This window comes from Raphanus sativus, chromosome 6 (genome assembly GCF_000801105.2).
Source record: "Raphanus sativus cultivar WK10039 chromosome 6, ASM80110v3, whole genome shotgun sequence".
Lineage (NCBI taxonomy): Eukaryota > Viridiplantae > Streptophyta > Magnoliopsida > Brassicales > Brassicaceae > Raphanus > Raphanus sativus.
The window spans coordinates 25,451,423-25,475,057 of NC_079516.1; the positions used below are offsets into that span (position 1 = coordinate 25,451,423).

General features: G+C 36.2%; 1 protein-coding gene and 1 long non-coding RNA gene across 2 annotated transcripts; both read left to right on the forward strand.

Annotated features, from left to right (window-relative positions):
* The first annotated feature begins 3,599 nt into the window (after nucleotides 1-3,599).
* LOC108809769 (uncharacterized) lies at nucleotides 3,600-4,756 on the forward strand. Its single transcript, XR_001942903.2, has 2 exons — nucleotides 3,600-3,969; nucleotides 4,402-4,756. It is a non-coding gene; the product is annotated as an uncharacterized LOC108809769 (long non-coding RNA).
* A 16,909-nt stretch (nucleotides 4,757-21,665) lies between these two features.
* Nucleotides 21,666-23,426, forward strand: LOC108845275 (uncharacterized). Its single transcript, XM_056987120.1, has 2 exons — nucleotides 21,666-22,148; nucleotides 22,299-23,426. The coding sequence occupies exons 1-2, from the start codon at nucleotides 21,666-21,668 to the stop codon at nucleotides 23,424-23,426; spliced, it is 1,611 nt and encodes a 536-aa protein (XP_056843100.1).
* The last annotated feature ends 209 nt before the right edge of the window (nucleotides 23,427-23,635 follow it).

The window sequence follows — 23,635 nt, forward strand, 5'->3', positions numbered from 1 at the left end:
CCTCCATAATCAAAACAAATGATTGTGCAATGCGGATTTTGCATTTTCCTGAAATAAAAAAATTAGAATTACAATTAGAATTATTAAAGAAGCTTAAATTTAATTCCCACACTGTAAAGTGCTCTCTTACTAATACTAATTTGTTTCAATACAATACATAGTAAAACTCGTAATAATACCAGAAATACTAGTTATATTTTGTAAACATAGTAATACTGAGTAATATCAGTAATACCCAGAATTTATCTTTGCAGTCACTAATCACGTTTTTAGTCAAATTTTGTTTGGATTTTTCTTTACCCATGATATATAATTCATATTAGTTAAATTACTGCCAAAAAAATCATCAAAAACAGATAAAAATATACCAGAAACCTATAGACACAGTTTTCAAAATCCATTTTAATCTACTCAAATTTGCATCCAATCTTCTTTTTTACACTAGCCGAGATCAATGCACTTCTTTCTAATAGTATTCCACCAAACATTTCATCAAAAACGAACATAAAATATACCTAAAATCTATAAATACAGTTTTAAAAAAAAAAAATAATCTCTCAAAACTTTCATCAATTCTTAGTTTTTTTACAATACTCTTCATATATACAACATTTAAATGTTATTCAACAAAAAAAATCATCAAAAACGGATAAGAAATACCTGGTTTTGAAGCTTCAAAATCGTCAATGGAGGGTGAGGGAGAAGAGAGTTTCACGATGGGAAGAAGAGGAAGGTGAGAAACTTGAAGACATGTGGGTCCAGTCATTTCTGATTGGTTAAGGTTGTCTTTTGGACCCACATGGTTGTTGATTATTTATGTGAAGAATAAATGAGAAAAATGGTATTTGTGATGTGGAAGAAATATGTTAAAGAAATGAAGGATAGTTTGGTATTTGTGATCAAAATGGGATCCACAAAGGGGGTAGAAGAATAGAGAAGGGATAGAAAGGTTGTTTTATTTCCCATGAGGGCATTTGGTGTTAGTTTACTGTGGACTTGTGTATTGTTTTTAATTTCGCTTTTACCTTCACTATTTTCGGTTTGATATGTAAACTGATTTTCGTTTGGTTCAATCTTTGTTTCCCATCACTGCGTTAAATTTGAATGATCATATTGGATGTCTTTTTGTTTAGATTTTGTAGCAATGTGTTAAATTTGAATGATCACTAGATTTTGACCCGCGCTTCGAAAGCGCGGGTATTATTTTTTACTTTTATAAAATATATTATTTGTTTGTAATTACTGAATTTATTTATTTTAATAAATTTTTTTTATAATAAATTCGACACATAGAGTGTCTCTGGTAAACTATGTATTTCTCTAGTTTTGTTTTATTCGCTTTTTAATCAACATATTTATTTGGCTTGTTGTTATAATAAATGATTATAGACTTTGATCTCTGCACTTCTGCGGATGTATATTTTTAAAAATATGATGATATTTGTTTTTCATGTAATTATTAGAGTTTGGCAAAATGAATTCGAGGAACAGAACTGATAACAATCCATAAATATAGTACCAAACCTAAACATAAATTGATTAAATATTCGAATTATTCAAAATTTTGTTAGTTAGAGAACCGAATCGGATCTGAACCGAAGTATTCATGTACCTGAATTTATCTAAAAGTAGATTTATATACTTATATATTAATTATTTTATATTTAACGTATATAAAACATCAAGAATGATACTTTTAAATTGGTTTAAAATACTTGAAAATATATATAGATAGTCAAAAACAAATATCTGAAATAGTTAAAGTATACTCAAATCACCAAAATACTTAAAATAATTATTGATTTCGTATCCAAAATTTTAAATCAAACCAATTGATATGTTAAGCTTAGGTATTCTGACATATGTTATTTAAATTTATAGGTAATATATTACTTTATTTATAGATTTTGAGAAATTTAAAATATATAGTGATTTAAAACTTTAAAAATAATTTAAATAGGTTATCCAAACCCAAACCAAACCCGCAAAGATCCGAATCAAACTCAAACAAAAATTTAGAAACATCCTAATAGGACTGAAATCTTTGACCTCGAAAACCTGAAACACAAACCGATCAGAACCAAGCCCGTATGGATGTCTGAAAACCCATCCTTAGTCATTATTATATATCGTATAATTTCATCATATAATTAATCGTATTTTATATGTATCATCATATAAGTAATCATATAATTAATAGTATTTAATACGTATTATCATATAAATAATTACATATATTATATTTTAAAAACTTAATATGAAATATAAAAACCATAATTTGAGTTGGTATTTCAAATTGGGCTTGTATTGTATTTTTCTTATATATATTGAAAAAAATTCTTTTATAATGGACTTAATAACTTAAGCCGATTACTTTTTCTGTTTAATATTACTATATTTGTTTCCAAACAAAATTAATTTTTTTAAAAAGACTACAATCCATGTTTCCAAACACACCAAATTTTTTTAATACTCTTATCCAAGTATCCAAACACACCGAAATTGTACTTCAGCTTTAATAAGATAGATTATATACTTATATATTAATTATTTTATATTTAACGTATATAAAACATTAAGAATGATACTTTTAAATTGGTTTAAAATACTTGAAAATATATATAGATAGTCAAAAAACAAATATCTGAAATAGTTAAAATATACTCAAATCACCAAAATACTTAAAATAATTATTGATTTCGTATCCAAATTTTTAAATCAAACCAATTGATATGTTAAGCTTAGGTATTCTGACATATGTTATTTAAATTTATAGGTAATATATTACTTTATTTATAGATTTTGAGAAATTTAAAATATATAGTGATTTAAAACTTTAAAAAAAATTAAATAGGTTATCCAAACCCAAACCAAACCCGCAAAGATCCGAATCAAACTCAAACAAAAATTTAGAAACATCCTAATAGGACTGAAATCTTTGACCTCGAAAACCTGAAACACAAACCGATCAGAACCAAGCCCGTATGGATGTCTGAAAACCCATCCTTAGTCATTATTATATATCGTATAATTTCATCATATAATTAATCGTATTTTATATGTATCATCATATAAGTAATCATATAATTAATAGTATTTAATACGTATTATCATATAAATAATTACATATATTATATTTTAAAAATTTAATATGAAATATAAAAACCATAATTTGAGTTGGTATTTCAGATTGGGCTTGTATTGTATTTTTCTTATATATATTGAAAACATTATTTTATAATGGACTTAATAACTTAAGCCCATTACTTTTTCTGTTTAATATTACTATCTTTGTTTCCAAACAAAATTATTTTTTTTTAAAAAAGACTACAATCCATGTTTCCAAACACACCAATTTTTTTTAATACTCTTATCCAAGTATCCAAACACACCGAAATTGTACTTCAGCTTTAATAAGATAGATTACTTGATATAGATTGTGATGGATCCATGCCTAAGTCTGATTCTATCTCCATGCATGTAGAATTAGACCACATTTAAAAGAAGAAATTTACTTTATAGGTCACTTTTATACTTATTAATATCAAAGTAAGTAACTTTCTTCTACAAAGACACTTTCCTTAACAATATAGCTGATTCTTAACTAATTTAGTTCCAAACAAAAATCATAGTTTCCTAACTAAACAACACAAGTGGCAGGATTTATTCTCAGCCATTGATTGTATATGCCATTTCAACGGTCTGGATTCACAGTCACAAATCTTGACAAGATAGATATCTATCTTCAATTACCACCCTTGGATCAATTCTTTTCCTTTTCACATTAATGTTCCAGATTAAAAAAAATTTATTTATCATCCTCTTTTCTTTTCTATTTCATCATCTTCTTCTTAGCTGACATTTTTTTTCCAAATTCCAGAAAAACGACAAACCGCTGCCATAACAGAGATGAGGACATAGATGACGGCGGTGATGGGGACGAGGATGAAGACATTGAAGATGCATGAGGTATGATTCTGATATAGTCTGTTTGTTTCTGTTTTTCAAAATTGATTCAGTGTTTAATCTATTAGATGTAACTAAATTCCAGATCTTGATTATTAGCTTCGTAGATGTCTGAATCTTTGCTTAAAATAAGTTTTTTTTTGAAAAAAATTGAAAAAAAAAATTGTATGTTTTGCTTCTGTACTTGAAAATATCATGTATTAAACAAAAATTGTGTCTTTTGTTTATGAGTAAAACTTTCTTATATAGTTTTATTTTTAACTTGAAAAGAATTAACTATATTCTCTATTAATGTCTTTGTGGATTTGTCAATTAATTAGATTTAAGAAGGGTTAGAACGTGGCTTTTGTGGTCTTTGTTGTAAAAGGGTTATCAGAAAATGTTACTTATCATAGTTGTTATTTTGATTATTTTGTATGGTTGCTTAAAAAAAAGAGAGGATGAAGAGGACACAAGTGATTTGGTGTAGAAGAATTGATGAAACAAAAGAGAGGAATTGGTGAAGAAGAGCAAGAGAGCGATAGATGTGAGAAACTTCTAAAGAGGTAGTTTTCAAGGAACTGTCAAAAACACAGCTCAAACATAAACAAAAATATATCTTTATAGTTTTTAGATTTGGAGTCACGAGATCTGAATCACTGGCTGAAATTCATGTAAGTATTATGGAGTAAGAAGTAGTAGCTTAATTTCTTGAATAATATATTCACCACTTTTCAATTTATGTGTTTGAGTATGTTTTCGTTTGTTTTTCATGTTTTGAGATGTAATGTGGTTGAGGATGACTTTTATATTTCTAGAAACCTTTTTTGTAATCAAAATGTCTACCTCAAATGATGTACATATGTACATATTATATAAAGCCGGTGTACATATGTATATCATATAAAGCTGGTGTACACATGGATATAAGTTGGTGTTCACAACACACATGTACAACATAGACATATATCATAAAAATAGTGTACACATAGATATCATATAAAGTTGGTATACACATGGATATCATATGTGTACACAACACACTTGTACAACATAGACATCATAAAAATGTTGTACACATAGATATCTTATAAAAGGAGCATCTGGTCATCGGTGGAAAAACTCAACAGAGACATGTCCATTCAACGGCGACGGCGAAACTGGTGCGACACTTCAAGGTTCATCCTCAACCCAAATTCTAAAAACTCTTCTGTTTATGAATCACAACCCAATGAATCTAATTACATAAATGATCATACCTAAATCCACTTGTACAACTACAATACTTCTGGAATTAACAAAAGGAACCTAAAAATATATGAAATCAATCAGATTGTAACATGAACATATAAAGGTACAAAAAAGTTCATGTCTTTCTTCACATCAATCTTCCTTTCATATACGCCCGAGAAAAGAATCCTTTGTAACCGATTTCTACCGCGTTTCTCAGGAGAAGAAGGGAAGTTTTGGCGGTGAGAGCTCAGGTCGTAGCGACGAATTGCAGAGTATATACCGAGGCGGAGCTGGAAGAGTTGCGGCGGAGAAGGAAGAGATGATGCGAGAGAAGCTTGAACCTGGTTTGCTTGTGTTCCGGTGACGACACCCGAAGAGTATCCGATCTGACCTTCAAGATAGACATTTACGTCTTGTCATCATTGTCACCTTCGCTGTCCAAACCCCAGAATTTTTGTCGTCGGTCGTTGTTCTTCTTCGCCTCCTACTCATTTTTTTTTCCTTTTTTTCTCAAAAAAATAAACATGAAACGAAACTGTTTGGAAAAGAAGGCAAGTGGGATAATACTTTACCAATTATAAAATCGAGTTCGGGTTCTGTATTATTGGGTCCACCACTCAATCAATTATTTCAAAATTCAAATTCACAACCACAAAATAATTGTAACTAAAAAGAAAGTACTCAGTTACGTTTTTTCAGAAGCAACTTATGTCATTATGCATAAAAAGTACCTTTGTATAACAAAGTGACTTATAATGATACACAAAGTCAAAAAGTAACATGTGATGCAAATCTCTCATTTAAAAGTATTGTAGGTTTCTATATATCGTTGCGCAAAAAAAAAGGTTTCTATATATCTTTATAAATAAAATTAATCGAACTGTAAATTCTGAAAAATAAAATAAAATTCATGTTACAGCTTACGAATAGAACATTACTGACACATAATGAATGCATCATCAAGAATTTGCTAAGAACTTGAAACCTCACCATAATATTAATTTTTTGATTAATTATTCCACATATTCTCATCTTCTATTATTTAAATTAAATCTATTTTTTGACATCAATTAAATCTATTTAAAACCCAAATTAATAGTTTTTTCTTCAGTTCAGCCATTTTTGACATCTATATTTCTGTCAAGAAATAACAGTTAGTGAAAATAGATAGACACATATAGTTAAAACTAAAATTAAAAAAGTTTGGAAAAATGTAACTAGATAAAAATAGTAAAATAGTATACTTGAGTTCAGTGAAAAATTTAGTCAACAAATAATAATTTGTGAAAATGCATAAAATAACTGAAAATATATAAGTTTTAAAAAATTGATAAGGAAAACTCAGAAGAAGAAAAAATGAGAAACTTTTGTTATGATATATATTCCACGTTTCATCAAACTGAGCTACAAAAAAATAGTTATCACATATTTTTCCATAGCTTTGAGAAATTATTAAGAAACAAAATGATGGAAGCACAATAAAAAATTTATGCATAGTTAAAACATATACTAAGAAAATATTTAGAAAAATTAACATAATAAATAAAACATAAAATTAGTGATAATACATAATATACCCCCCCCATATACTTATGTTTGAATAATAAATAGGGAACATTTATAAAATAAAATATATATAAATCCATTTACGATATTGTTTTTTCAAGTTACATTAAACAAATGCGAACAATTTTGTTTTTGAAAATAGTGTATCTGTGGATTTGTCTCCAATTAAGGTCACAGAACCCAAGTTGAAAAACTATTATAACAATCATGCAAATCCACAACCAATAGTTAATATTCCATTGACTAAAATTGTATGGGATATTTGCAAAATTGACTCAAAACTCATAGTTAAACACAAAACTAATCTATGAGTTTTTATTGGAAATTTCATTTGCTCTGTATACCCCACAAGTTCATATTATTCACAAAAATACCATTATTTTTTTTTCTTTCAAAAATGGTTTTTTTTTTACTTTCTCAATTTCATCATCTTCAAGTATTTACAAGATTGTCATTGCCATCAATACACAACCGCATTGAACAACCAATTTGAAGTTCTCATTGCACCTAAAATTTAATTAAACTCCTTCTTTCTCATTTCTTATGAACTAAAAACAATATCTCTTCCACTTTTTCTTTATATTCATCCAAAAAAACTAAGATTTTGATTCTAATTTTTTTTATGGTTCACAAAGCCATTCAAGCTTACAATTCTTGGTGGGTCACTTTTGTTTGAGCTTTTGGGTGTTTGGAGAAGATTTATGTGTGTTAAAGAAGTTATCTTACCGTTTGAAATTATGAAATCATTTTTTTTTCTGATCTGTTCGTCAGACGACTTCCACGAAGTCTTCTGGCAGTATACGACTTACACGGAAGTCTTCTGGTTAATGCATATGTCATTTTTGCAATTCACTTTTCAATGTGTTTTCTAGAGACGACTTATCTGGAAGTCGTCCAACTTTCTTTGTAAATAAAAAATCTCGAAAATACCTGAGACTACTTCCTCGTAAGTCGTCTAGAGTAAGAAGGTTAATTTTGCATTTGACCAAATTTTGTCAGAAATTTGAATTTTCCTGAATGACTAAATTTGACTAAGTTTTTCAGCACAAACATGTAAAAAATATGTTTTGTTTTGACTAGTTACTATTATAGATAGCAGATTCTTGAGGACTTAAAGAACAATCACTATAAAACAAAGTATAACGAGTGGTGTCACACATATCAAAGAAAGATATGTTTATCTTCTCAAGACGACTTCCAATGAAAGTGTTCTATCTTTGAACTTATGTAATGTTTTATCTTTTGTGAATTTGACTAAGCTTTCTTGAGATTCTTCTCCCTTAGTTGTGATAAATTTGATTATTTTTTTGTGTTATTGTGTTTTGCTATTGAAGTTGTATCAATAACTTCAATTATGTCAAGTAATTTTGGCAAAATAATATTGTGGAAAATGAATATATTTACCAATTATTTTTTCATTAATACATCTTCAAATTTACAAAAAAAAATCACAAATAAGGAGTACACATACAAATCAGAAAACAAACCATAAACAAAACTATCATAGATCATTCCCCTAGACAAGTTTAGACTCCACTTGATATGGAAAAAGACTCTATCAGAAGACTTCTTGAAAGTCTTCTAGCGCATTATATTGTAGAAGACTTCTGAGAAGACTTCTGGGAAGTTTTCCAGATCTGCTTGCATATCGAAATCCAGATTTGAAAAACCTACATAACAAAAAATGTTCAAATGACTTAAAAACATAGAAAATGAATGGACGATTAGATAGATATACTTTTATAGAACACACAACGTACATATCCAAGTGGAAGATGAGAACCATCTGGTTAAAAATCTGCATCAAAAATGAGAAAGACATGAGAAAAAATGAAAAATTCATATAAAGGTAAATTATTTTTAAAAATTTTAAATACATATATACTTTAAATTTCTCAAAATCTGAAAGTAAAAATAATATATTACATATATATTTAGATAATTTTTGTCAAAATACCTAAACTAAAAAAAAAATTAGTCTGGCTTGATTATTTGGATAGATAATCAATAGATATTTTAAATAATTTTGGTGTTTTGAGTATTATTTAGCTATTTTAGACGTCTACATTTGACTATTAAAGTATTTTGGAGAACTTCAAACTATCTTATACATTTTAAATATTCTTTTATATATTAAATCTAAAAATAATTAATATATTTGAGAATATAAATCTGATTCGGATATATTCATGTACTTGAAACACTTCTGTTAGGGTAGGGTTCGTTTTCGGTTCTCTTGACACAAAAATTTGAATCCGGTCGAGATATTTAACCAATTTCGGTTCGGATTTAGTTTTGGTTCGGTTCTTCAGATACATATTTTTTCCCAGCCCTAATGGTGATTATTATTTTGTTTAGAAAAATGATTTAAGAATTTATATTACATATTGTTAATAAAAAAACTTCTTCTTAAAATATGAAAAAATTTACAACTCGTATTTCAGCTAAAAATTCTTTAGTTTTTAATTATTAGCCATTTTAACTCTTTTTTTCGTTGACTAAGATATTTAAAAAATCAACTGTTATATTCGGGTAACGGCGGTTATACCTAATAATACACCATTTTTTCACGAAACAAGACCAAGAATTGCATATACCTAACTTAAACTTCTTAATATTAAAAATTAATCAGTATTTTACTTCAAATATACTTAAAATATTAAAATTTAATCAATATTTTACTAAAAATATACAATACAAAGCCTAATTTCTGACACAGAATTAAACATTTGTTTTTATATTACACAATTTGTTTGTAAATATAATAATATACAATTAATTATATGATGACACATATAATATAAATAATGGTGACATAAAAATAAATATCAGCATATAAAAAAAGTAAAAACCAACATACACATGGGCACGCATATCAAGTTCTAGTATATATTTATAAAGAAATAAACCATGACTTCCAATTTATAAAAAATAATATATTTAAAACCATGTATGTATGCAGTAATGATACTAAACCCAAAGTTGCTTGCTGACCCTGCCATCATAGAAACGTTTGGGAAATGTTTCCTCGCCATCCCCCATAATGTTCCCGAGACAGGAACGTTTCTGATACATGAGACTACAGTGAGCTCACATCAAATCATAGAAACACTCACTTTAGAGTTGAGTAACCCGAAAATGTTTCTTGTGGAAGTTGGCAAAAGTAAAAAATTTAACAACTGAGAACCTGTAGATGTTATTCATGGGATTTGAAGGTCAAAAGACAAAAATCCTATAAAAATAGAGATTGCTAAATTCTGTAAACTAATATCAAATAAAAATATGAAAATGACCCAAAGTTGAAAACTAATCCTCTTTCTGTATTGTTCCAATTATGTTGAAATGAGGATTAATTAGTCTCAGGATACCGTTATAACTCATCACGAGTCAAAATCGGTCAAGTGAGAATCAAGTTCTCGCCATACAGCTCATATGGTAAGCTGGGACAGTTCATTCGGCTCGCCATACGGCGAGCTGAATCAGCCTTGTCCAACTCGCCGTATGGAGAGTACGACCACATCATATCAATATCATGCACTTTTATTTCATCTTCATAGCTCTCTCCTTCGAACCATGACTGCACTGTCTCTTGTTTCGTCTAGATAGGAGTTATTATTGAAACTTTACGATAAAAACTTCAAAAACTGTTTTTTTATAAGTTTGAATCGATCGTATAAAACAGCAATGTTTAACTTAAACATCACAGCTGCTTCAACTATACGATTGATTTAAACTCTTTCATAAAACTGGCGTCGTACTGAAGGTGTTTCTCAAAGAAATCGTAAAAAACGCTCAAAGTTGTAAAACGGCCCAAAGAAGTCTAAAACACAGCCAAAAACTCATTTGTGATTTTAGACGAGAATGAGCCAAAAACTACTATGATGGTTTATATTTTACTTGCAGGAGAAGATAAATGTCAAGGTTCGAGGGGTAATCATGAAGACCAAAGAAAAATGGAATATTTCTGTGAAACGATAAACTCGACCCATGGGCGGAAAAGGTAGAAGCAAACCGACCTAAAGAGGAGTATATAAGGGATGGTAAGGCGATAGGCACAAAGAGTTTTTTCACACAGAGAAAACTTAGCACTTAAAGCAATAGGCAATATTTACGTTTTTGTTAACGAACTGTGACTCAGTTAAGTTTAAGCACACTTAGGTTGCTAAAACTAGGAAACTCGCCGACAGCTCTTGTAAGATCCAAACCCGGCCTACTAGACCGCGGTCGATGCCTCACGTCGCTCGGTCCTTATCCTGACCGAACCTCTCAATTTTTCGTGCTTTATCTATACTTTCGCCTAAGGGTGAAGTCTATCTTAGACCTTAGCTTAAGACTACCTTAGTCATTACCTAGCTTAGATCCTTTCAACTTATGCACAGCGTAATATTATCTATCAACCATTGGTCTAAAACCAATCTAACATTTGTCATGGTCGAATCACCTTAGCCATAGTCAGTATACACAACTACTACCAGCTCCGAGATTGATCATGAACCTAATCCAAGTCATACAATCTGAGGTTCCATTCCCCTAATCCATTATATCTAGATCTATACAACATTGCTAGATCATACATTTGCCATCCACGGAGCTTGTTAGCTCATTGCCTCAGCTATTCCCAGCTTGTTAAACTAGCTCGTCCAGCTCAGCTGAGCTGAACCACTTCACTTCAGCTTCCATACACTCTCGTCCAGCTGATCGAGCTGCGAGGCAGCTTCGCCCAGCTCCCCGTCTACTCGTCCATCTCTCATGTGTCTGAATAAACCCTTCCCTTGGTTACTTAATCATTCAACCAGCCATTCCCATAGACCAAGTACCTTTGGGAAGTTTTCAGCTACAAAAACGACCTCAAGCAAACATGCTTCAAAAACTAATTAAAATTCATGAAAATTAATGATAATTCCAAACTAAGAGAATGGTCCAATCAGATTTCCCAGAACCGGCCTCGATCATACTGATCTCGGCCATGAACAGCCAAACCGGCCATAAGAGACCACCTCTAAATCAATCAGATAAAACTAATCTTACACCATAATAAATCATGATAAATACCCATTAAGGGATTTCCATAATCAGATCTGAACAATTCCTTCAGGAACTATCATATCTCAAATTACCAGCCCAACCAAGGCCATGGAGAGATTTCTCTGAACCGGCCACTCCATGGTTCAGTACCTCCATGTCTGAACAACAGAGAATATGATTAATAATGCCCACCATATCCTGAGTCAATCAACCAACCACCCCACATGACTCAGAACTGATGAGTCTTCACACCTCCTAACCGGCCATGGAACTATGTCCCACTGAACCTGATTAGTGTTGCTCTTACCACCGGTGCATCCTTTGATCAATCAGATCAGACACCTTGATCCATCATCCATGGATCAGATTGTCCATCCTTGCCCATGATCAGATCACACACGGCCTTCCTTGTATAAACACACCAGCACAATACTTGTAGTCCATACCAGCAAGTACTAGCCTTACTCATCTCCTTTGCTTGCTGTTGGATTCAAACGAATTGGACCTTACCATCTCATCTCCTTTGCTTGCTGTTGGATTCAAACGAATTGGACCTTACACTCCACATGGTTCCTCTGATGCTAGGACCCCATGTATCTCATCAGTGGGTCGGATCCATGGTTCACACCATGATCAAACCCAACACCAAACCATGATCCATAATGGATCACTATCCAATGAACATCATCTAACCATCATCCCACATGGATGAGTTAGATCAGTTATGATCCGCCCCTTCTTCCAGGGTCTTGGATTCCTAAGACACATCAAAATATAAATTCCTCAAGGGGCGTTCCATGCTTGGCCTTGATCGCATCCCAAGAAACACAACATAGACATAAACATAACATAACCAGAAGTAATCAACACATGTTACCTCATACTTGATCTTGCTAGATCTTGTGCTTCCCTGATCAGGTCCGGCCTTGTGCCTCTTGAACTTATCTTAATCAGGTCTTATCACATACCTCCAGTATTGATAAGATCCATTCATGGGTCGCACCCATCATTCCTTCCATGGAACTTCCATGAAAACAGTTTCTACACTGCATCTGCCTTTAAGGATGTTCATGCCATTGGGAGTGAAGTCCGACCTTCTCCATTCTCTTCTGACCATTTGCATGTGTCCCTAAGACACAGAGGAATCCTAGGGTGTGTTCATCCATGATCAAACAACACCCAAGGGTCGTCCATCACTTCTCACTTCAGTGCCCATGAAACTGCCTTTCTACACACATCTGCCTTCAAGGCTGTCTCAATCATTGGAAGTGCATTCCGGCCCTCCATCTTCTCTCCTGGCTATTTGAGTGTGTAGTAAAGATGTAGAGGAAGTCATGGGCGTGGCAAACCATAATCAAAACACACCAGAGGGTCGTTCTCAATTCCTCTCTTGATTGCCATCAAAACTGCCTCTTTGCTGCCTTCATCCCACTCTTGGGGTTGGATGTTTCCATCCGACTTTCTCTCTGTTTTCTCTGTTTTTTTTGTGTTTCAGGAAAAAGAAAGGATCCCTGGCGTGCCTGAAAAGGCACGGACTTGCCTTGTATATATAGAAGAATGGACGGTTACCTTTCTAAAGGTTGCATCCTTTCGGTCTCATTTCTGGCCATTGATTTCATCAATGGTCCAGATCACACCCATTCGCCTATGGCAGTTGGCTGACGTCCTGTACTTGTCAATCAGCTCATGGACATGTCTAAAGCTAGCCCAAACCGAATGTCAAGCTCTTGGCCCCATCCTAAGAGCCCACCAGCCAACCAGTTCACATGTCTCATCCACATGGCCCGGTCCTGGCCCGGACCTGGAACTGCCCAAGACTTGAACACTCAGTCTAGCTGAGTTGAGCTGATCCCCAGCAGACCCAGCTGAGTGAGCTAGTTCATCCAGATCAGGGAGCTGACACACTCTTCAGTGAGCTACACTGAGCTGCACTACACTTCTCCTAGCTGGTCGAGCTTGCTTACCGCATCGCCCAGCTACCATATCACTTTTGCAGCTTGATATCTTCATCTAAATCAATATGTCTATGTACCTTGATCCATTCCTTGACCTTGACTAAGCTTTTCCATGATCTATCCTGATCATCTAGCTCATCCCACCTTGTTCATGATCTATTCTCATGATCTGAACCAAGGCAGCTTGTTTCCATCGAAACATATAAACCCTAGGTCAAGTTCCAGGAATGGGGACATGACAGCTCTTGTGGCCGAGGCTCTCACCTTCTGTAAACGCTTAAACGCATATTCAAAATAACATTTCTTTTGATCTTTTTTCATATTCTAGATTTATTATTATCTACTTTTCATATTACTGATTGTTTGACGTGTGGTTTAACAGAAATCCGGGACTTTTGGGAAAGTTAGGTTTTATTATCTTTTCTTATTTATCAGAAATCGACGATGTGAATTTCGGTTCCGACAAATATAAAATAGATAAAACCAATAAAGAAACCAATGGAGTTCCAAGAGGGCTATTAAGGAGTTCCTCTCTTTACTCCCACCCTAGAACTATGAATACAAGAAAGGGTAGAAAGCGTAACTGTCAACAATGGTTTAGAAAACATCTAAATAGGGTTTGAAGTCGGCCAGGAATATTCTGATAGTTTGTGGTGGCTTCTACGCTTAAGTCGGTCTTGAAATATATTCCGCTCGTGTTCTAAAATCACCGTCAATCGATACCAAGGCTGTGTCATCAATTGACGTTCCTTTATCTCTTCGACAGCTTCTTCTCGTGACAAACTGACCACTTTTCAGGAAAACGGACAAAACTTATGCTATAGGATGCTGATTGACCTCAAATCGGTGACATTGGAAAGCTAAATCAAAGATATATTGTTTTTGAAAATATGGACTCAATCTAACGGTGTGAAAATCTCTATCTATAGTTAAAATAACGTATATGTGCAGTTCTTCACTTCTAAAGCCTCCAAAGTCACCGAAGTTCTCCAGAACATACATGAACTTAAAAACACTCTAAAACATACTTCAAAAACATATAATATACTCTAAAACAATCATATAACATGGTTTAAAAGAGGTAAAATGCATGGTATATCAGAGTGGACTAAACCGAAACTGTAGCATACGGAAGTCGGCAGAAGTAAAAAAATTTAACAACAGAGAATCTGTAGATTTTATCATTGGGTTTTGAAGGTCAAAAGAAAAAAATCATGTAAAATAGACACTGATTTTTATATTTTCAGCATAAAAGTTCTGTAAACTAATATCAAATAAAAATATGAAAATGACCCAAAGTTTAAAACTAATCCCCTTTCTGTATTATTCTTATTATCCTGAAATGAGGTTTAGTTAGTCTCAGTATACCGTTATAACTCATAATGATTCAATCTAAAATGTTACTTTTTGCAACATTTTATCTGTCTCTTAATTAATTAACGTTCCTAAACTAAAAATCTCACCAATACGTTAATTAAGAAAGAAAAGTAAAATTCATATATTATTTACAGAACTCATCGACTATGCGTTACAATACATTAATACTTCTGTATATATAACTTATTCAACAATTACAAACAACATTATGTTAGCTCAAACAATCTCTTATACCACAAAAATGGATATTCTAAAACGATACCTATCATTTTTCATATTTATTATCTTCGTAACTACAGATCTATCACATGCAGAGCCGGCCTTTGGGCCAAGCCAATAAAGCCCATGCTTCCAGCCGCCAGTTTTAGAAACAAATTCCGGCCACATATTTACAAAATACTGCCTTAGTCTAGTGGTTTGAGATGCAGTAATTAAACTAAATTTGGGCAACCCGAGTTCCAAACTTCCTTAGTACATATTTTTTTTCTCTTTTTTGTTTTGATAAGTGGCCACATTTTCTTTTTTGCTTCTAGCCTTCTTAAACCTAGGACCGGCTCTGATCACATGCCGTAGAAAGAACGGTAAAAATCATCAACGGTCTTGGTAGTAAAGTGCAGTTTCGTTGTAAATCAAAGGACATTGATTTAGGTGTTCAGAGTTTCCCACCCGGTGGGACATGGTCATTTCATTTTGAACGTAATTTCTTCGGACGGTCATTGTTTTACTGTTACTTTGATTTGCCAGAAGGAAGACGTTGGTTCAACATATATGAAGAGCCCCGGGATACTTCTTTTCCTCTTTGGTGGCAGAGGGATTGTGTGTGGAAGATAACACCAGGAGGACCGTGTTCGTATTACGACCAGTATAGTAAGGAGATTGATATGTGTTTTCGTTGGAAGAAAAACTAGTTCTTGTATTGAAAAAAAAAACCGAGATGAAAGTAATGCGTATGTCTTTTCTATAGCTCATAAACCTCGAATATAATATAAATAAAGCATACTAATATTTTTTTTTATCTTCAAATCTCACAAGTTTATTATTGTTAATAGGTTTTAAATCACTCGTACAAAAGATAGCCACGATCCCACTAGTGTATGCATTCCCTTGTGTCCAAACCACATGTCGTATATTATGACGTCCCAGCAAATTTTGTAGTAACCATGCTTGCCCCATCGATCCCCACGAGTCCTGTAAGAGCCCATAATTAAACCTCTTTTTAATATGGATTGATGCACATTCGATGAACCAAACCTGACCAAGAGCACCGTGGTCTCTTTGAATAGACATATGGGAACCAGTGGCCGAGGCAGAAAATTATTTTACATGGGTTAAATTATTTTAAAATAAAAATATAATATTAATTTGACATATTTAATTGATAATTTAAAGTTATATTTGAACCTTCTTAAAATTAAATTATAATTTTACCTTATATTTTAACGTAATGGTTAGACCAAAAACAACACATGTGTAAGGAAGAATAAAATGTACATAAAGAGAGTTCTCATTTGCGGATGGAAAGAAGCTCGAAGCTTCTAAGATCTATTAGCAAATATTGACTTGATGATAACAACAACAAGCAAGAATAACTACACGCATACACTGACTTGATGATAACAACAAGAACAACTTAAATACCCCAAGTTTTGTCGATATGAAGTTGTTTGTTAAGAGACAACAATGAGACAGAACAACTTGCAGGATTGCTTGATGTGTAGCGCTTGATAAAACAAGAGAGCTCTGCTCACCATATGCCTTTGAAGCTGCTCTTTACGTTTCATGAAATTCAGACAAAACTCACAAAAGAAGAGCTTCACGCTGAAGAAACAAAAGAGCAGAACAATGTTAAATTTTGAAACAGAGGAGATAAAAAACAGAGAAGAAGCTATGTTACGAGATGTTGATGGCGAGATCAATGGTGGGACCGTTAGTGTGAACAGAGCTTTGAATAAGCAGAGACCCTTTTCCAAGTCAATGGCTAGTGACATATATTAGTGCAAAGACGACACCATAATAGTACTGAAGAAGGTAAACCAAAAGAGATAAATACACAAGTAAACACCAAAGTTTTTATTAGAATCTCCTTTAAACGATTTTTACAAGATTTGCTTATTCAGCTTTTACACGTCTAGTGTTAATACTCTAACACACATCACTGAAGGATTCTGAAATTACCCACTTATGTTTCTCTACCGTCAAGTACTTTAGCCACTACTTCAGCACGACACAGAAAACTTCTAAGAGCTTCTCTCTCTATAAGATCAACCTTTGTGTCTCTGTCTCTCTACAGACAACCCCATAGCTATATTATATTAGTCTCCACGTTTCCGAAATCCTAGTCTCCAAGGAACCACAATATGTATATCTTCCATATCAAAGTGCAACTTTCCTTTTGTTGGAATGCACTTATTCCTCTTCTTTTAAGTCATAAACTTGCTCCCCAAGTTTATTCCTCTTTGCCTTTTCTCCAAGATACTCCCCTACTCTCCAAGTCTACACGACCCCATCTCAGCATCTCGACTCCACATAGTCTTCACCACTCAACACGACGTCTGCTTCAGCAACTACGTCAGCGACTACTTCAGGGCGGACATTTTACATCAACAATCTCCCCTTTATAGCTTTGTGTGCCGATCAAGCACAACATTCTTCTGGTTCAACAACCACGTTCCTCTCTTGGAAACTCCCCCACGAGATGTGCTTTTCTCCCCCATGAGATATGCATTTTCTTGACTTCTCTTAACCAGAAAGTCATCATTCTCCCCATGCTTGATTGCATACTAAGCTAAAACACAGATTCTTAGATGTCAAGCCTTATAGACAACCCGTCTGCACTCCATGCGTAATCATGATACAGCCTCTACTGTAGCGGAATAGATTACAAGTAATGCATCACGATCTGACGCACCTGTCGAGTTACCTCTCGACCCACTTCTGTTGAGGACCTGACTTCCTTCATGCGTCTTCTCCTTGACCATGAGCCCTTTCTTATCCACCCCGAGTGCACTCTGCACTCGTTGCTATAGCCTTGGAGTGATTTCGCTATCACCCTCATGAAGATCATCTCGAATCACTACCTGACGCACTTCGATCTCCTTCCCCTTTGTGCCATGAACAACCTCGTGTTCTGACTCCATACTTGATGCTTTTTGATCTTCTTCAAGATCACTCCTACCAGAGCTGCATCCTTCTTCTGATGTCTCCTCCTTGATCTCATTAAGTAAGCCACTCTTGGCTACGAGCACCTCTTCAACCCTCTTGGGTTTAGTGAACGTCTTGTTCACCCTCTTGGCCATGTTATGCTCTTCTCACGAGTAAAACACTCCACCTTCTTGTGTCCAACCTTCCCAGAGAACCAACATCACATCCGATGTTGCTTCTTCATTGGCCTGACACAATTGCTGATGCACCGATCAGCCTCCTTCCTCGTACCAGATGCACAACCATGCTTTTGTTTCCCATGTCTGACCTTCATGTTGCTGCACTGATGTATTACCTTTGGCTTGTTACTCACAGCTCCACGCTGTAGTAATTCCTGCCGCACTCCTTGTTGTACGTCCCGACGCATTTCCTGACAAGTCTCTTTGCCTCCACTTTTTGATGTGCTCCCTCGCACGAAATGTGACAACCCCTTCTGTTGAACTTCTCCAGTAGCAACTTTCCTCAGCTTACTAACTTCCTGCTCAAGAGACTCGTACTTCTCATTCACAGCCGCAAGTTCTTCATGAAGTTCTTCAAGGAGCTCGTTCTGCTTCTGAGCCATATCCTCCAATCTCAGGTTCTGATTGTTGACCCTTAACCACTTATTAAGCAGCACTTGATACTCCTCATCATCTGTACTGAGATCTGAATCATAGGATTAACTAGATCCCTCCTTGCGTGCACCAAATGTAACAAGGTTCACCTTTCCATCTTTGTTGGGGTCGAAATAGGACAAGGCAAAGTTGGCTTCCAAAATTCCATTTAAAATTATTTACTTAAGAATTTTTTACGGTTTTTCGGAAAAGAAAAACTTTTACGAAAAATTTGCGGAAAATCTTGTTTTTAGACAACGATTCTTTAAAAACGACGATTTCCTAATCAACGATTTAAGAAATCAACGATTTCTTAAAAAACAACGATTTCTTAAAAAACAACGATTTCTTAATCAACGACTTAAGAAATCAACGATTTTTTAATCAACGACTTGAGAAATCAACGATTTAAGAAAGTAACGATTTCTTAAAGTCAAACGGAACTTTGTTATCAAAGAACCAAACCTCCGCAAACAAGCATCCTAAGAGAATCGTAACTTTGCGATAGGTTCAAACACTTGGATAACGGACCTCAGACCACGGCATAAACCCTTCTTGCTCTCTTTTTACGATTTTTATTTTTATTTTCCGTTATTGTCGTGTTCTGATTGCTTGACGTATGGTTTCTCAGAAATCCGGGACCTTCTGGGAAATTAGGGTTTTCATAGTTTCCTTATTTATACAAAATATTGACGGTGCGAATTTCGGTTCCCACAGTTTGGCGCTAGAAGGAAGGGAGATACGGATCAATCTTACTCACAACCAGCTCACGCTCAACCAGACATGACTAACGACGATTCAACGAACTTGCAAACTCCTTTAAACGGAGCATCCAAGGACGCCTTGAACACTCCCGCAGCGGATGTTTCCGCGGCCGACGCACCTGCTAACGCTGCGTCGCTCGACGAGTTTGAAGAAGCTGCTTTCCGCCTACGAAAAGAGGTCGGAAGAGCATGATAAACTCGTGGGAACCCTGACTGATACACTAAAAATGAATCCTTGCTACTGCCAAGTTAACAGTTGCAATTGTAGTACTTGAGATTCAAATCCAGAGGACCAGTCTACACTCTAGTTCTATACGTTTCAGAATCAAGCTAAGAAGAAGATATGATTTGGTTGAAATAGGCGATAGTAAACAAGCAAAATAAACACGAGATTTATTCAATTAAACAAGAGCTAGCCTAGGGTATTTCATTGGGTGTTGAATTGGAGCCAAACAATTATTCAAGCGCGATGAAGTGCTTTCTAGAACTCGGATCACTCAGCTGGAACACTCCACTGTCGTGGTAGTGATCGCTTTGCAGATCGATCTCACCACCTAACTGTCGTTGGGATGAGGATCGATTGCAAGCTTTAGAGAACGGGTCCTATCAGTTCACTTACCACCCTAATATCTACTTTCGCTGATTAGGGATACTAAGCTCATTCAATACATGTCAAGTTATCATCCTAAGCGGTTAACTAGGTGATGAACTAGTGATCTAACATCAAGTGATCAGTTTAATGAAAGCAGTAAGAACATTATGAATGAAGAACAGTTATGGATCGCTTATCTATGTTTAGCTCATGTCTCAACACCCTAAAAACCCTAGGCGAGCAAGGTCACTACTCGATCATGATGCACATAAACAAAGACATAAATCCTGAATAAAATTGCATAAGAACAGAGTATGAAACAAAAGGGTTCAGATGATCTTCTCTATGAGAGGATGGATTCTTCTCCCTTACAAGTTGCAGATCGCAAATACTCCGTGTTCTCTTGTAAAAACTAGCGTAAGAAAATAGAAAAAATAGATAGGTGGCGTTTTATATGGAGGCGCCAATCAGAAGAAAAGAGACTAGGGCAACATGGCTTTAATTCCCGAAATAGGAGTTTCCATATTCGTCTGGAACAATCTCCGGATCACTCCGTCTGCTTGTTCCGTTTGAGAGAGAGCAGTCTCGGGACTGTTCTCTTGAGTGTTCTCCGCAGGAATGCTCCAAAAGGACTTTTTTTCATCAGGCACCTTCTCTTCTTTCTTCTGCTAACTCCAGACCTGTAAAAGGTCAAAAAGGACTAGACTGACACGGATTAGTGACTTGAAACAAATGAAAACATATACACAATGATGTGAAAAACACCATATATCACTGACCAAACAGGTTCAAACCTTAACGACAAGGCCCCGCGCAGTCCTCCCAAGCGGAGCCACGAAACTCCGTGGTAGGAGACTCGAGTTTGCGACCCCACACGATAGGCCTGGAACTTCGCAGGAACGTCCTTCCGGACGAAACCCTAGCGAAACATCCCCTGTCGCAAAAGGTAACTCGGAAAAACCTCCGCCGTCTGAAAAGGACACTGAGGTGAATGAAGTCGAGCGTATCAACTTGGATCTCAGCGATGATTCCGACGAAGACACCGACGTCCATCCAAGGAGAACCCGCAGCCGTTCGGCTCGGGAGAAGTCTCCGTTCGACAAACCCATGACGGAAGAGGAGGAAAACCTCTATTGGATCGAACATGAGGAACTTGCCGAAAGGCAAACCGAGATTACTCGCCGCGAACACCGACAAGCTCGGAAAAACCGCTGGAGAGGATCCCGACATACGTGATCTCCGTGATTACATCACCAAGACTGCCGCGGAAGTAAGGGCCGTGAAATCGCAGCTCCACCACGCCACAAGTGCTGCCCCATAAATCGACAGGCTGCTCGAGGTGGCCTGTAAAACGCCCTTCACCGCGCGGAGCTCCAAGACTAAGGTGTATAATCCGGGGAAGCTCAAGATACCAATGTACAACGGTACGACCGACCCAAAGGTGCATCTCCAGGCGTTCCATATCACTATGGGAAGAGCCAGGCTTAGAGAAAGTGAGAAAAACGCTGGTTACTGTCGCATGTTCGTCGAAAATCTCGAAGGTGCGGAACTTGAATGGTTCTCCCGGTTGAAGCGAAACTCCATCGGAAGCTTTCGCCAACTCGCATCGGAATTCCTCCTCAAATACTCTATGTTCATCGATAGAGAAACTTCCGATGTCGATCTCTGGAGCTTAACCCAGGAAGAGGGCGAGTCTCTCCGAGAGTTCATAAGCCGTTTCAAACTGATCATGGCGAAGGTCAGCGGAATCAGCGACAAAGTCGCCATCGACGCGCTCAGGAAGGCGCTCTGGTACAAATCGAAGTTCAGAAAGTGGATAACGCTCGAAAAAACTCGCACGATCCAGGACGCCCTCCACAAAGCCTCAGATTACATAATGATCGAAGAGGAGGGGAAAGTCCTGTCGCAAAAACATAAGCCGACAAGGAACTCTTCGAAAGACGTGGATCCGAAATCAAAGAAGAAAACCTCTCGTAACAACAAGTACGTCCATCACGAGGGGGAAGAACTCCAATGCGCACACAACTACGTGATCAATCCGGAGCAGGACAGGACTTCGGGAAATAAGTGGAACCGTATTCAGAGTTATGACAAAAACGTCTACTGCGATTTCCATCAGACCGAAGGTCACTCCACAACCAACTGCAAAGTCGTAGGGGCAAGGCTTGCCGCGAAGCTGCTTGCTGGAGAACTCTCTGGAGTAACCAGCGTTAAGGATTTAATCCTCGACTCCGACCGTCCGCCAAAAACCAATAAGAATTCTCCCACGGAAAACTCGTCGCCGAGAAATCAGGCCGGGGAAAAACGCGAGAGAAGATCGGACGACAGAGGGAATGATAATTCCCGCAGGAGGGTAAACATGATCATGGGAGAATCCCAATACTGCAAGGACTCGGTCTCGGCCATCAAAGCCTACCAACTGAAAGCCGAGTCAACTGCGAAGTATCCCCCACGGTCTCCTCCTCGAGACGGGCAGAACGCCTCAATCACGTTCACGGAAGAAGAGGCTTGCGGAATCGACCAGCCTCACTGCGACCCCTTGGTCATTGATCTCGTAATAAGAGATCTCGAAGTCGCAAGAATACTCATCGACACCGGAAGCACGGTAAACCTAATCTTCCGCGATACCCTAAGAAGGATGGGCGTCGAGCTCGGAGAAGTCACCCCGGTACCAAAACCGCTCACGGGCTTCTCCGGACAAACGTCCATGACCCTAGGATCAATTCAGCTACCCGTCATAGCAAAAAACGTTACCAAGGTAGTTGACTTCGCGGTGGTAGATAGCCCGGCTATTTACAACGCGGTTATGGGAACTCCAAGGCTAAACGCCATGAAGACCGTTCCCTCGACTTATCACTTGGGCGTCAAATTCCCAACCAGGACTGGAATCGCCGCAATCTGGGGTTGTCAAAAACAATCGCGACTTTGTTTCCTAGCGGAGCATAAGTTGAGGCAGATCACGACGACCTCCACAGTTAAACGGAAGCGAACTCAGCCTTCCGCCGAGGATGCCCTGACGAAGGACACAGAGACATCTCCCGCGGAAGCAGATACGGAAATCGGAACCATCTCCAACTCCGAAGACAACGTCACAACTCAGCAGGAAGAGGAAAATCCCGAGGTGAACGTCGACCCCGCAACTAAAGCGGTCGACGAAAAAACAACCGACGAGTAAACACACTCGCGGCATAAACAGAACTACGAGATGGCTTGATCCTCGAAAGATGTACGTAGGCAGCCCGTCGAAACCCGGCGATTTCAGCTATCCCCCTCGCCAAAGGGGGGGGGGAGTGGGTGCGTATACTCGTATACTCCCACAAAAAAAAAGCTGCACTTGTATTCGAAATTTTCGAAACTTTTTCAATAAAATTCACTTTTTCAATC

Coding starts and splice junctions, on each gene's coding strand:
- LOC108845275 (XM_056987120.1), top strand. CDS start 21,666: ATGTACAACGGTACGACCGACCCAAAGGTGCATCTCCAGGCGTTCCAT. Junction 22,149..22,298: donor TGATCGAAGAGGAGGGGAAA/GTCCTGTCGCAA, acceptor AATCCGGAGCAG/GACAGGACTTCGGGAAATAA.